This window comes from Chiloscyllium punctatum, chromosome 26 (assembly GCF_047496795.1).
Source record: "Chiloscyllium punctatum isolate Juve2018m chromosome 26, sChiPun1.3, whole genome shotgun sequence".
Classification (NCBI taxonomy): Eukaryota; Metazoa; Chordata; class Chondrichthyes; order Orectolobiformes; family Hemiscylliidae; genus Chiloscyllium; species Chiloscyllium punctatum.
This window is the reverse complement of record NC_092764.1, coordinates 80,970,199-80,983,617: the sequence shown is the minus strand read 5'-3', so window position 1 is coordinate 80,983,617 and position 13,419 is coordinate 80,970,199. Positions and strand designations below refer to the sequence as shown.

Genomic DNA, 13,419 nt, shown 5'->3' with positions numbered 1-13,419 from the left:
ATGAGTTGTTGGATTTTATCAAAAGGTACTAAAATAATAGACCTTTCTCCCTGTTGCTTATTGAGCATTTTATCGGAGGTGATAGTTTTCATTCTTGTTGAGCATTATTTAAACAGTTATTGAACTCTTGCTGAGGTAAATTGATGCTTTGAGCAGATATTTCTTTGTGTGTTCAGTTAGTACACTATCCTGAATGTGAGAGTTTCCAAGGCCATACCGAGTAACATGAGCAGAATACACCAGGATGGGGGAGGGAATGGAATAAAAATGATAATCTTTTGGTAAAATCCTAATCGTCAAATATTTTTGCTTCAGGTTAACATCAGTCACTTTGTAGTGCATCACTCCAAAAAATAAGTGACTAGTATGTTTTGTGTGACAGTAAACACTGTGGTGCAGTGGTAGTGTCCCTACCTCTAAGCCAGGAGACCAGGGTTCAAGCTCCAACTGCTCCAGAAGTTTGTAATAACATCTCTAAAGAAAGCATCGAAATGTTACCTTTCTGATGGATAACAGGAAGTGACAGATTCAAGCTTTAGGTTTCCATTAGGTTCAATCAATGCAACAATAACAGATTGCATTTAAATAGCAATCTGCCAAGGTGCTGCACAGCGGTGTGATTCACCAAGAATGATCCAGGATATCATCTCAGGTACGTAACAGCCCTCCAAGAATGATCCAGGGTATCATCTCAGGTATGTAACAGCCCCTTCATGTTGTTGAAGATGAGAGTGCTCCAAAGTACAAGGAGTTCTTACTTATCGAGTTTCCCACTTTAGTGTGATCATCAGTGATGGTCATTGTCAGAGAGCGTGGAGTGAGGCCTGGTGTGAGGATCATGGAACCAGTTTGTATCATAACTGCAGAGACAGTATGGGTTTACTGATGGACACAGGTCCAGGGATTGTGATGTCCAATTAATCCATGCCTGTTGATTGAGGTGGAGATGGGATATCAGTTTTCCATTGTTGCTACATACAGCTGCTGCCCCGTGGCTGATCATTGGCTAAACAGATCAGTAAAGGTTCCAGTATCATGTGTGTCAAACATTGTCTAAAGCCTGTGTCCACTTCGAGATGGGGAGATGCTCTTTGGCTGCAGATGGTGCTGAGACCATTCAAACATCAGGGTTGTGGAACAGCCAATAGTGCTGATCCTTGGGGACAGCATGGATAAAACTTTCTGATGTGCACTGCAAATCTTATTGGAAGAGGTATTGAAAAGAAGAGATGTAATGAATAGAAGAGGTGCACTGTGTACTCAGGGTGACAGAATCACTCAGTCACATCTCAAATCATCAGAGACCCACCACCCACTAACACACAATAACCATCAGTAAAGACACATCCTTAACGCACACACGTTTTCCCTCATCCACTCTTCACACTCTTATATTACTCACAACTTTGACACACTGCCAGCTATTCAATCAGAACAGTTGCATCAGCTTTGCATATTACTCACGGACACACTCGCTTCATTCTTGCAGGAGAGGGTGGGTCACAGATGAGGAGGCAGGAAGTGGGGGGAGAGGCCCCTGTGTGTTTCAGCTGCTCTGGAGGGGACAGTATCAGCCATTGTGTTGGCTTTTACTCTTGCTTTGTGGGGAAAGTAAACAATGTGACGGTCAGTGACCGAGAACCAATAAGGAATCTCTGACTTGGAAGTGGAGTTAAAATTCTAGGTACAAAAACAGAAGTTGCTGGAAAAGCTCAGCAGGTCTGGTAACATCTGCGGAGAGAAATCAGAGTTAATGTTTCTGGAAACCGGACCCGAAGCGTTAAGTCTGATTTCCCTTCACAGATGCTGCCAGACCTGCTGAACTTTCTCTGTTTTTGTTTCTGATTTATAGCATCTGCAGTTCTTTCGGTTTTTATTTTGAAATTCTTGGTATTGCTTGTGAATGATTTGTTCACATCCAGCCTGAACAGATATCTGTCTTGTTTTTCCACTTCTCCCTTCCCATTCTTACGCCTGTTCCTCAGCTTCTCAACTCAGAGGGGACATTGAAAGCCTCATGATGACGTTGGATCACTATAAACCCAGCGGCCGCCTTCTGTAGTCTGGTCTATCAGAGTCTCTGTCTGAGCTTGTTACAGGAGTCTATTGTGTGATCTTGCATTCAGGCATTCTCATTATAACAAACATACTGCAGACCAGGACAAATCCTGACACCTGCTCAGCTGGAGATTACTGGGCTCTTCCAGAACAGTTCAGGACATTGCTTCAGGACATCAATGGTCTGTTCTAAAGAATGGGAGCATGTCAAATATCATGTGCACATGTGCAAGGTTCCCATCTGGAGTCAAACGCCATATCATGAGGGGGTCATCCTGCTGATCATTAACCAATCTTTGCATTGCCAGGATAATGGGCACAGATGGCACAGAGGACTGCCACAGAATGAATGTGTCAGAATTGCTGCCAGGATAATGGGCATGTACCTGAAAGATACGTTACCTGTGGTCACACAGAAGACCCACATTGAGGGAGTGGAATTACTTTCAGCTCAGGGAAATGGTAAAACATAAACTGTAATCATACACAAGGCACTGTGTGTCAGCTCATTGACAAACCCGCACTGTGTAAAGGCTGCAATCCAAAGAAATCCTTCAATTTGTTCCACCTTCAAGAGGGACCGGGATGAATTCCATTCCCTTTGAACGGAGAGTCTCTCTCATGCAGGAGTATACTGAAAACTGCAAGCTGTTGCAGCCTCGGGGACAGTCAGAAGCTTAAGAGTTCAGTGCCACAGTCCCATTGATGGCCATTATTAATGCTGTCCCTGCTGAGCTCTGAGGTTGTGCTGCAATCGTTGGTAAATTGCAGTCACAATCTTTCTTAGTGAAAGAGCCACAAGTTGTTTTCATCGCTAAAATTCAGGGGGAAATTGCTTCCAAAACAGCCTTAGCTGACATGGTATCTGTTTGAAAGCCTTGTCCCTTTTCTCACAGTTACGCCTCTGTTCATTTTCCCCGTCATGCTCATAGTCAAGATGAAGCTTCCCAGGCCCCATTGTGTCTGATGACAACTAATTAATACAGCAAAATCCACCAAAAAAACTCAGCACTATCCAGATCACTCCCTGTGTCGCTCCGTGTGTCGCTCCCTGAATCTATTAACAAGAATGGAAAGATGCCCAAAAGCACAAAATTGTAGCATCAGCCAGAAAGAATACAGCAATCCTATAATTAACTCAGAAGACTCGAAGCAGCACAGTCTTAATGTTGTGTTCAGGGTGAACCATGGGGTCGGCTGGATGATGGAACTCCAAAATGGCAGCACTGGTGTCAAATCGCTGCTCCTCACTGACTGACATCATGATCTATCTCCTGTCGATGATGCTGGTGATCAATAGGTACATGCACACAAACTCTTCGATGAATATGGTATCTTCTGTGCTCCTGTTGGAAGTGTGTGTGCACAACCTTGGTACATTTTCAAAACTTGAGAGTACTCATGGTACTGCTTGTATCCCACTAGGAGATCTGCTGTCCCACTATGCAACACCCTTCTGACTTGTACCATCCTCCCATATCCACTATATCTAACCTACAACCCCTCTCTGACATCTTTCCTTGAGTCTACCACCGATGATGCCTCTTTCTGCAGCCCCCACTTTGACCTTCAGAAGAGACCTTTCTGGCTTTTCAGTTCCGATCCAGTCACTGAAATACTGACACTTTCTTTTCTGGGTGTCACATTTTAGAGTTCTTTTTGCTCTTGAAATGTCAACCCCCTCTTCATTTTCAATGTGGTTTCTGTATGACAATCTGAGCATATGTTTTATTAGATACATTCCAAAGGCCTCTGTTTTCTTCCATAGATCCTAATGTATTGCCCAGGTTTCCGAGAGAAAGGGGAATGTGGATGGAATGGAACATCATCTGAAGTCTTTTCCTTGCTTTACGTTTGAACTTTTATATTGTTCTGTCATCCTTTATCTTCACGAAATTACTCCTGCCTATCTCTATCCTCCTTCAACCTTCTGCATCATATCTGTAATCTATGGTTGTCATTTGGCAGAAATGGACATAGTTTTCCACTTATTCCAGTGTGACATTGCCCTGGTTTCATTAAATATATTCTATTCTTGTTTTTGACTTTTTGGTGTTCATACTTAATCCATATTCTCGACGTTTTCTCGATCTTAGATGTTTTCGAATCAACCTGTTCAGGGATGTTATTACATACCTCGGGAGCAGGTGGGACTTGAGCCTGGGTTAATCCATATTCTAAACTGCTATTTTTCTATAATATTTTCCTTCTTCTGATTCTGTAAGTAGTGTTGTCAGCATACTCCAAGTTTTTTATGGATAAAGAACAAAGAGAATGAAAGAACAAAAAACAATCCAGCACAGGAACAGACCTTTCAGCCCTCCAAGCCTGTGCTGACACATTTTGCCCTTCCATACTAAAACTGCCTTCACTTACTGAAACAGTATCCCTCTATTCCCTTCCTATTCACGTATTGGGACAGGTTCATCTTCGATGCTGCTATTGTGTCTGCTTCCACCACCTCCTCAGGCAGAGTGTTCCAAACACTCACCACCCTTTGTGTGAAAACCTTACCTCCCACATCTCGAATGTACTCACCTCCAGTTTCTACTCCTGGAAGTGCACCTAGTTTTCTACATATATGTTCTGTGAACTGATTGAAACGTTTTGGCCCCAGTATACAGTATTGTTAAGCTCCTCTCTTCAATGTGAAATATATCTGATTGTCCCTCTTCTAGTCTAACGTTCAGAGTCTGGATAAATCACTTTTCCTTCCTGTCAATGATGCATTTCAGCAACACACCAATTAATTTTTGGTGATAAAAACAATGCAGTGCTCATATATATCAGAGATTGTCCTTAGGTTAAATATCCCATGCCTTGCTCCTATTCCAAGGCTCAAACAGGACTGTGTTTCTCCAATGGCTGCTTCAAATGGGGCTATTATTTCTTTTTATTATGATTTTTGAAATTAGATTAGATTACTTACAGTGTGGAAACAGGCCCTTCGGCCCAACAAGTCCACACCGCCCCGCCGAAGCGTAACCCACCCATACCCCTACATCTACATCTACCCCTTACCTAACACTACGGGCAATTTAGCATGGCCAATTCACCTGACCTGCACATCTTTGGAGTGTGGGAGAAAACCGGAGCACCCGGAGGAAACCCACGCAGACACGGAGAGAACGTGCAAACTCCACACAGTCAGTCGCCTGAGGCGGGAATTGAACCCAGGTCTCTGGTGCTGTGAGGCAGCAGTGCTAACCACTGTGCCACCGTGCCGCCCATGTCTTTAATAGGATGACTTAAAAATTATCATTCTAAAATGATTGCACTCCATTCCTTTAGGCTGCTTGGTTCATGAACAATGAACACTTCAACCAACTTAAAATGTGTTCTTTGGTCTATATTTAATTCCAACTTCCTGTTATCCCTTTTAATTCTATTTCTCTCGGGGCTTTTGAATGGTATATTCTTATTTCATCTATACTTGAAGTTTTTTCCTGTACTCATCAATGTGAAAGCGTTCTATAATCTCTGATGCCAACGTTTTGGCATTTTCCTCTGGATTTATATTCCTCAATTTGCATGATTGTCTTGCCACTGCATCACTTTCAAACAATATCTGACCAGCTTTGTCTTCCATTGTTTGTTGTTATCCCTTCCTATCTGTGAACAATTTCTCCTTCTCGTGCCTAACTCTCATTTTGTGGTTTCTTTCCAGCTCCAACATTTCCCCACACACCTTTACTCTGCCTCCATGCAGAGGGTTTTCTTTTCAATTCCATCGTACTCTCTTTGGTTTCTCCCCTTTCTGTCATCCTTGCTGGGTTCTCATCTCTCATCCAGTTCAGGTCTTGCTTTCTTTTCTGGGTTGGTCATATTTCCTTTGCAGCAGCTGCTTACTCTCTTTCATGTTTATTTTCCACTTTTTTCCTATTCCTTCTCCTGAGCACTCGCTTTGGTCTGATTCCTCAATCCGGAAACGTTCCAATCGAGTTTTCCTTTCAGAGTGAATGTCTCTCACATCTTTTCATCCTTTCATCTAAATGGTCAGACATCATTTACTTTTCTGGGATTTTCGGAATGTCTCTCCATGCTGGGACACACACACATATCATTTATACTTTTCAAAAATATTATTTCAACAGCGCATAATTTCTAAACACATTGCTTCAACTTCTCAAGTCTGTAATTTCATTGTGGTTGCTTCACTGTGGTTGTGTTTTCTATTATCGCATCATTTTCTTGATAAAACTGTGACAGTCTCTCTCCTTTTCCATTTTATCTGGGTCTATACTCGATGGAGTTTAGAAGGATGAGGGGGGATCTCATTGAAACACACAGAATACTGAATGGCCTGGACAGAGTAGGTGTTGAGAAGATGGTAGGAGAGACTAGGACCTGAGGGCATAGCCTTAGAATAAAGGGAAGATCTTATAGTATGGAGGTAAGGAGAAACTTCTCCAGCCAGAGAATGGAGAATCGATGGAATTCATTGCCACAGAAGGCTGTGGAGGCCAGGTCATTGAGTATATTTAAGATTGAGATAGAAAGGTTCTTGAGTATCAAGGGGATCAAGGGTTATATGGAGAAAGCAAGAGAATGGAGTTGAGAAACTCATCAGCCATGATTAAATGGCAGGGCAGATTTGATGGGCTGTATGGCCTAATGTCTGCTCCTATCTCTTATGGTCTATTGGTCTTCGGGATCTGAGGTTATATTGATCGACACATGTCCTGATATTCCTTCACCAATTTTATTGTTTAAGTCACCCATTGCAATTATCATAACATCCAATTTAACTGAATTTGCAACACTTCAGATTACCACCAAAAATGCCTCTATTTCCTGCTCACTGTGTTTTTATGCTGGGGCAGGATGGAAGCACAGAAAATAGGAACAGAACGAGATGATTCAGTCCTTTGATCCTTATCTACCATCTAACTCAGTCCCTTGTTCCTGCTTTCTCCCTGTACCCTTTGATCACTTTAGCACTAAGAACTATATCTAACTTCAGTTTGAAAACATTCAGTGAAATGGCTTCAACCACTGTCTGTGGTAGAGAATTCCACAGGCTCACCACTCACTGGGTGCAGAAGGTTTTCCCCATCTCAGTGCTAAATCACCGACCCCATATTCACAATCTGTGATCCCTGGTTCAGGACTCCCCAGTCAACGGGAACATCTTTCCTGCAGTTACCCTGTCTACTTCTGTTAGAATTGGATAGGTTTCTATGAGATTCTGCCCAATTCTTCTAATCTCCAGTGAACATAGACTGGATTGGTTCAGACATTCTTCAAATGTCAGTTCTGCAGTCTCCGGAATTAGGTCACTGAACTTTCATTGAACTCCGTCAATATCCAGAACATCCTTTCTCAGATAAGGAAACCAAAACTGTCCACAATACTCCAAGTGTGGTCTCACCAAGGCCGTGTATAATTACAGCAGGACACTCCTGCTCCTGTACTCGAACCTTCTCACTATGAAGGACAACATGCCATTTACCTTCCTCACTGCTTCCTGCCCCTGCATGCTCACTTTCAGCAATTGCATTATGAGGACACACCGATCTTGTTACGCCTCCCCTTTGGAAATCGATCATTATTCAGATCATAATCTGCCTTCCTATTTTTGTAAACTAATCACATTATACTTCATCTGCCGTCCATTAGCCCACTCACTCAGCATGTCCAAATCATATTGAAGCATCACTGCATCCTCCACAGAGCTCACCCTCCCACCCAGCTTCATCTCATCTGCAAACATGGAGATATGACGCTGACTTCCTGATCTAAATCTTTCATAAACATTGTGAGTAGCTGCTGTTCTAGCACTGATCCCTGTGGACTGAAGCATGAGAACTGCTGAGAGTTATATGCTGCTGGTCTTGGACAGGGTTACACACGGACATGATATGTTCAGAATGGCCGATTGAATGTTTAATGACAGTACGTTTTCTTCACCATGAAGCTGACACCTCAGGCTCCCTGTTCATTTAGGTCTATCCCACCAGTGGAGGGTGTCACTGGCATTGTATTCATCAGGACCTCACCCCGGGACCAGTAGATCAAGTCAAGTCTGGCTGGCCCCTCATCATTGGGGGAACTGGTGTCACCAGCATTGAGCATTTTTCTTACATTCCAGCAGACAGCTTTCTGACTTTCTCTTCCGGTCAAAATTTTATGGGAAGGATTGGAGTTGGCATTAAATTCAACAATATCCTGAGCTGCCCGAGTGCAGGCTTGGAACTGCATCTGCCAATACCATCTCCCACCTCATGGTGTGGGCCTTTTCCAAACACTCCAGGACTTTGCTGTTTGAGTTTTAGTTCGGGTGGTGTTATTTTTCCCTTGCTGCCTGCACAGTGGAGCTTTAAGGTGGCGTGTAGTGTGTGCTGACTGACCCCATCCTTTAAGCTTGGAGTTAATCTGTGAGACCCTGCAAACGGTCTCCAACTTAACGATAGGTTTGAATTCAGAGTTTCCCTTTCCTGACCAAGATTTGGAAGAGCCCATGCTATTTTACCCATTACTGATATACCAACACCCACAGTTCATGGAATATGGTGTGGCATGCACTTGGTCCAGAACATTCTGGTTATTTCAATCCCTTGGAATCTTTCTGCCCTGGCTGTTTCTTTGTCAATGAATACACCTCAATGTTCATCATTTCTCCTTCCATTACGGTTTGTCCCTCAACTCAGACAGGGTATGACCCTTCGACCTAGCAGTGAGAGCTGGGTGGAGATGAGAACCATTGATCCCAGTCCATCACACAAGGTGGGATGACTGAATGCACAAGGGTAAGACCTCGATCCAAACACTCCATGTCAACACACTTTGTACATTTCACTATAGTGAGTGGAGTCTGTCTTCACCCAGAAATTAGGCTGCTGTTCATTCCTTTCCTTCATTTGATTTTAATCAGAAGTTCTACTGTAACCTAAATGTATATCTTTGTAGGTTAAAAATCAAACTGTTCTAAATCATGTGGTTGGAATTGAAGTGGGGAGTAGAGCGCTTGATAATCTGACAGACCCTGTGATAATTGTATTTTACAAACCATCACCGGTAAGGACATTTTTCACTTTTCATTATTCAAGTGATTAAGAGGAAATATTCATATTAAGAGTGGTAAAGATTTATTGATCATTTTCTTCATATTAGGTAAAGGCCATTCCAAAATGTGTCTTCTGGGAGTTACAACAAAATGGTAAGGAAAACGGTCATGTTATCAAAGATTTCAGTTATCCTAGGCCCAAGGATTGAGTTCTCAGTGCTGTCCCTTTCTATTGCAGGCAACACAGCTGAGGGTCACTGGAACGATTCCGGCTGCACAACACAAAACACAGTTAATGAAGTCATCTGTCGGTGCAATCACCTGACTTTCTTTGCTGTCTTGCTGGTAGGGTCAATGCAATGCAATATTTTGTATCTTTTGGCCTATTCCACTTTGGCTGCAATCAACAAATTTTAGCAGCAATAAAAATACAAAATACATAAAGATGCAAAAACAGAGAAGAAAAGCCAATTGTTTTATTAAGACAATCCCATCCCAACAGGCAGCAAGCTACTCAGCTTCAAACCCATTTCCCCCCATTTCTTTCTTCCAGAGTTATCCCATCTTTACAGGGAGGCAAGAGAAATTAAATCTGAGGGAGGAGCTTTGGGAAGTGTCACACTGACCCTGATAGGTCCATGAGACAATGACAACTGATGTCACAATCGCTGTTAATCCACTCACCTTGGGCAGATCAAGATGTCTCCCACTCACCAAAACTCATCCAGCTCCCTATGGATTGGTTGTAGTAAATCTCTCACTCCCAGTGTGTGCTGGTGATTTCTTTCTAGAAGTTTATGGCTCTTGGGAAGTGAATTGTTTGAGTACCTAACCCATTTGTCATTTCCCACTGTCCCAACGCCATCTTCACTGCCTATCCCGTCAGGATTGTCAACATTAGGGCTGGGAGTTTCATTGAATTGGCTTCTTTCCTGACGCTATAACTTCTCTGGAAATGTTGTGAAAACCCTTTTTTTTTAAATCTAGAGAATCCGTCCAGTGTGGAAACAGGCCTTTCTACCCAACAAGTTCATACCCACTCTCCGAACAATATCCCACCCAAACCCATTCCACTACCCTATCACTCTAGATTTACCCCTAACTAACACATCCCTGAACACTCTGGGCAATTTAGCATGGCCAATTCACAAAACCTGCACATCTTTGGATTGTGGGAGGAAACCAGAGCAAACCCATTTAGCCTCTGGGAAAATATGCAAACTCCACACAGACAGTTGCCTGAGGCTGGAATTGAACCCAGGTCCCTGCTGCATGAGGCAGCAGTGCTAACCACTGAGCCACCATGCGGCAGTGTGATTTCTGCCCGAACCCATTAGATTGATTGAGGTGGAGTGGGAGCAGCTCTGGGAAAATTCCCAGTCCTCATCAAATCACCTCAAAGGCAGCATTTTTCCAAAGTGAGAAGGCCCAGCGTGCTCAGTTGGCTCTGATCTCCATGAAGCCTCAGACTCCGTGTCAATAACGTCGCTGTCCTCAAAACCTCTTCCAGGGACTCAATCTCCCCAACTATCTGAGGGGACCAAACCTAAAACAGTCAGTGAGATGTGGCCTGACTCGGGTCTTGTGCACAGTATGGACAGACTTCTAGTTTAACATTGAATTGTTCCAGTAATACATCATTGGCTTTTTTTCAGCTGCCTAATGAATTTAGTCATCAATCTTCATTCCCATTTATCTTCATAATAAAGTTTTCTTTGGGAAATTGAGGAAACCTGCCTTCCTTACATGGTCTATTTACATGAAGGTTACCCTTGCCTGTTTTTGGCTTTCTGGGAAATTAGTCCAGGAGGAGAAAGTGAGGGCTGCAGATGCTGGAGATCAGAGTCGAGCGTGTGGTGCTGGAAAAGCACAGCAGGTCAGGCAGCATTCGAGGAGCAGGAGTATCGATGTTTCGGGCAAAAGCCCTTCATCAGGAATTAGTCCAGACTAATGGAGTAATCAGGTAATTAGTCCAGGCTAATGCAGTAATCAGGTAACGAGGGGACAGTGAAGTCTGCAGATTAGATTAGATGATTAGATGAGATTCTCGACAGTGTGGAAACAGGCCCTTTGGCCCAACAAATCCACACCACCCCTCCAAAGAGAAACCCACCCAAACCCATTCCCCTACCCTGTAATTACCCCTGACTAACACACCTAAAACTGCAGGCAATTTAGTATGATCAATTCAGCTGACCTGCACATCTTTGGATTGTGGGAGGAAACAGGAGCACCCGGAGGAAACCCACGCAGACACGGGGAGAATGTGCAAACTCCACACAGACATTCAGGAATTGAACCCAGGAGCCTGGCGCTGTGAGGCAGCAGTGCTAACCACTGAGCCACCATGCTGCCCTATGCTGGAGACCAGAGTTGACAGTCTGTTGCTGGAAAAGCACAGCAGGTCGGGCAGCAGCCAAGAAGCAGGAAAATTGACCAGAGGCCTTCATCGGGAATTCCTGCTGCACGGGTGCTGCCTGACCTGCTGTGCTTTTCCAACAACACACTCCCAACTCTAATCAGGTAATTAGTCCAGGCTAATGGAGTAATCAGGTAATTAATCCAGGTTTATGGGGTAATCAGGTAATTAATCCAGGCTAATGGAGTAATCAGGTAATTAATTCAGGTTTATGGGGTAATCAGGTAATTAATCCAGGTTTATGGAGTCATCAGGTAATTAGTTTAGGCAGACAATGAGCTACCTGGTCTGTTGTGAGCAGTGATTCCAATCACACAACAGTGTGCTTGTTTCTTCCCCACCATCAGGCTCTGAGTTCGACAGGACAAGGGGGGATTGTTAGAAACAAAATTCAATAAAATTTAGATGAGACCACCAAAGCTGGAAACAAGACAATTTATTCTACGATCTTGCAAGAAAGGACGCCAATTGCAGAGAGCAATTGAAGTGTTGATTATTCAAACTATTACACAGTTATACTTTTGAGCTGCGTGAGGTCACCTCTCCCAACTCCTATATTACCCAATCTCTCTCATTAGTTTCTGCCACTACCCTTCTGTGCTCGCCCTTATTGATTCCCCCCTTCTCCAAGCTGGTAACCTTTCCCTCTGTCAGTGCTGACATAAGGCTAAACTTGTATCTTGATGTTTTTTCACTTTGCTTGTAACATCTTCCATTGTTCAGAGGTACATTCCATTCCTGAACATATGTATGTTCAGGACAATGTATCTTTTCTTGCCTAGTTTATGTGTTTCAGCTATCGCAGCTATTTTGCTGACACTAAATTATTTAAAACATTATGATGAAAGAAATTATTTGCTTGAATAATTCTGCACTAAAGTTAGTATTCAATTAACCTCAATTATACATTAAAGATAAAGATACATTTCCCTAATGCTTGCTGAGCTGATATTTTTCCTTGTACCCCTTGTCTGCACATACATACTCTTGCTTTTCTATATCTGCAAAAACAACACACTTCCCCATTTCTTACAGGGATTAGAAAGAAACAGCACTCCCAGAATGAACGAAGTCAATAGCAGTGCATCAGAATATGGACATCAGCTATTCCCCCATTACTCTCCAGGTGCTGAGTATCTGATGTGGAGCTTGTCGCTCTGGGGATTGTGTGGAGGCCCAGCAGCTCAGAGTAAAAAAGAGAATTGTTCAGAGTGTGTACATTATTGTGGCTGCTTTCAGACTGACATGGCCATAGAGCAGGTGTTTGTGAGGCTTCTCAACAGGAGATGAGTAGATATCACAGGGGGACCCCAATCCGGAGGTGAGGGAAAGTGCAGTGAAAGTAGGGTGTGTCACTCAGTTGAAGAAAACGTTACCCAATCCTCACGTCAATGGTCTTGTTTTCTGTTATAAAGCAAATCGATGGGAACCAACACTTGGATGAGAAGACATTGAGATCGCTAACATACATCACCCAGATTGGTTGTGGTGTTTCTGGCATTTTCACAGCAATTACTTTAATCATCCACTTTATTCTCAGGTAGGAACATTAATCATCAAAGATGAAATTTCATGTCGAAGAAGCCATTCTCAATGATCTCACTGTACAATCACAATATATCATAAATGTCTCCTTGAAGATAGACCTTATGAGTAATTCACAACAACAAGTTCATTAAACAAAGCTTACTTCTGTTTTAATGTTTGACATTAATTCTAAGAGTATTGTAGCTGAGTAATGATTCACTTTACTTTCAGATTGTACCTCAGTATGTCATGGTCAGAGATCGTATCCGCAGTGAGCAGTGTCACTACCTCTGAGTTTGCAGCTCTGGGTTCAAGTCCCACTCCAGGACTTGAGGACCATAGAGGGTACATCCAAACTGAGGCCAAACTGATCATCGAGCTACAATTCCTTCCAACACACCTTTAGCAT

The 13,419-nt window shown here is 43.1% G+C and overlaps 1 protein-coding gene across 1 annotated transcript in view; it reads left to right on the top strand.

The window, feature by feature from the left end:
• LOC140496228 (adhesion G-protein coupled receptor G5-like) overlaps positions 1-13,419 on the top strand; it is a 93,066-nt gene that overhangs the window by 67,691 nt on the left and 11,956 nt on the right. Inside the window, exons 11-14 of the mRNA XM_072595729.1 lie at positions 8,968-9,075; positions 9,172-9,217; positions 9,303-9,409; positions 12,899-13,023. Coding sequence (XP_072451830.1) covers positions 8,968-9,075; positions 9,172-9,217; positions 9,303-9,409; positions 12,899-13,023 — 386 coding nt within the window. The remainder of the gene's footprint in view (positions 1-8,967; positions 9,076-9,171; positions 9,218-9,302; positions 9,410-12,898; positions 13,024-13,419) is intronic.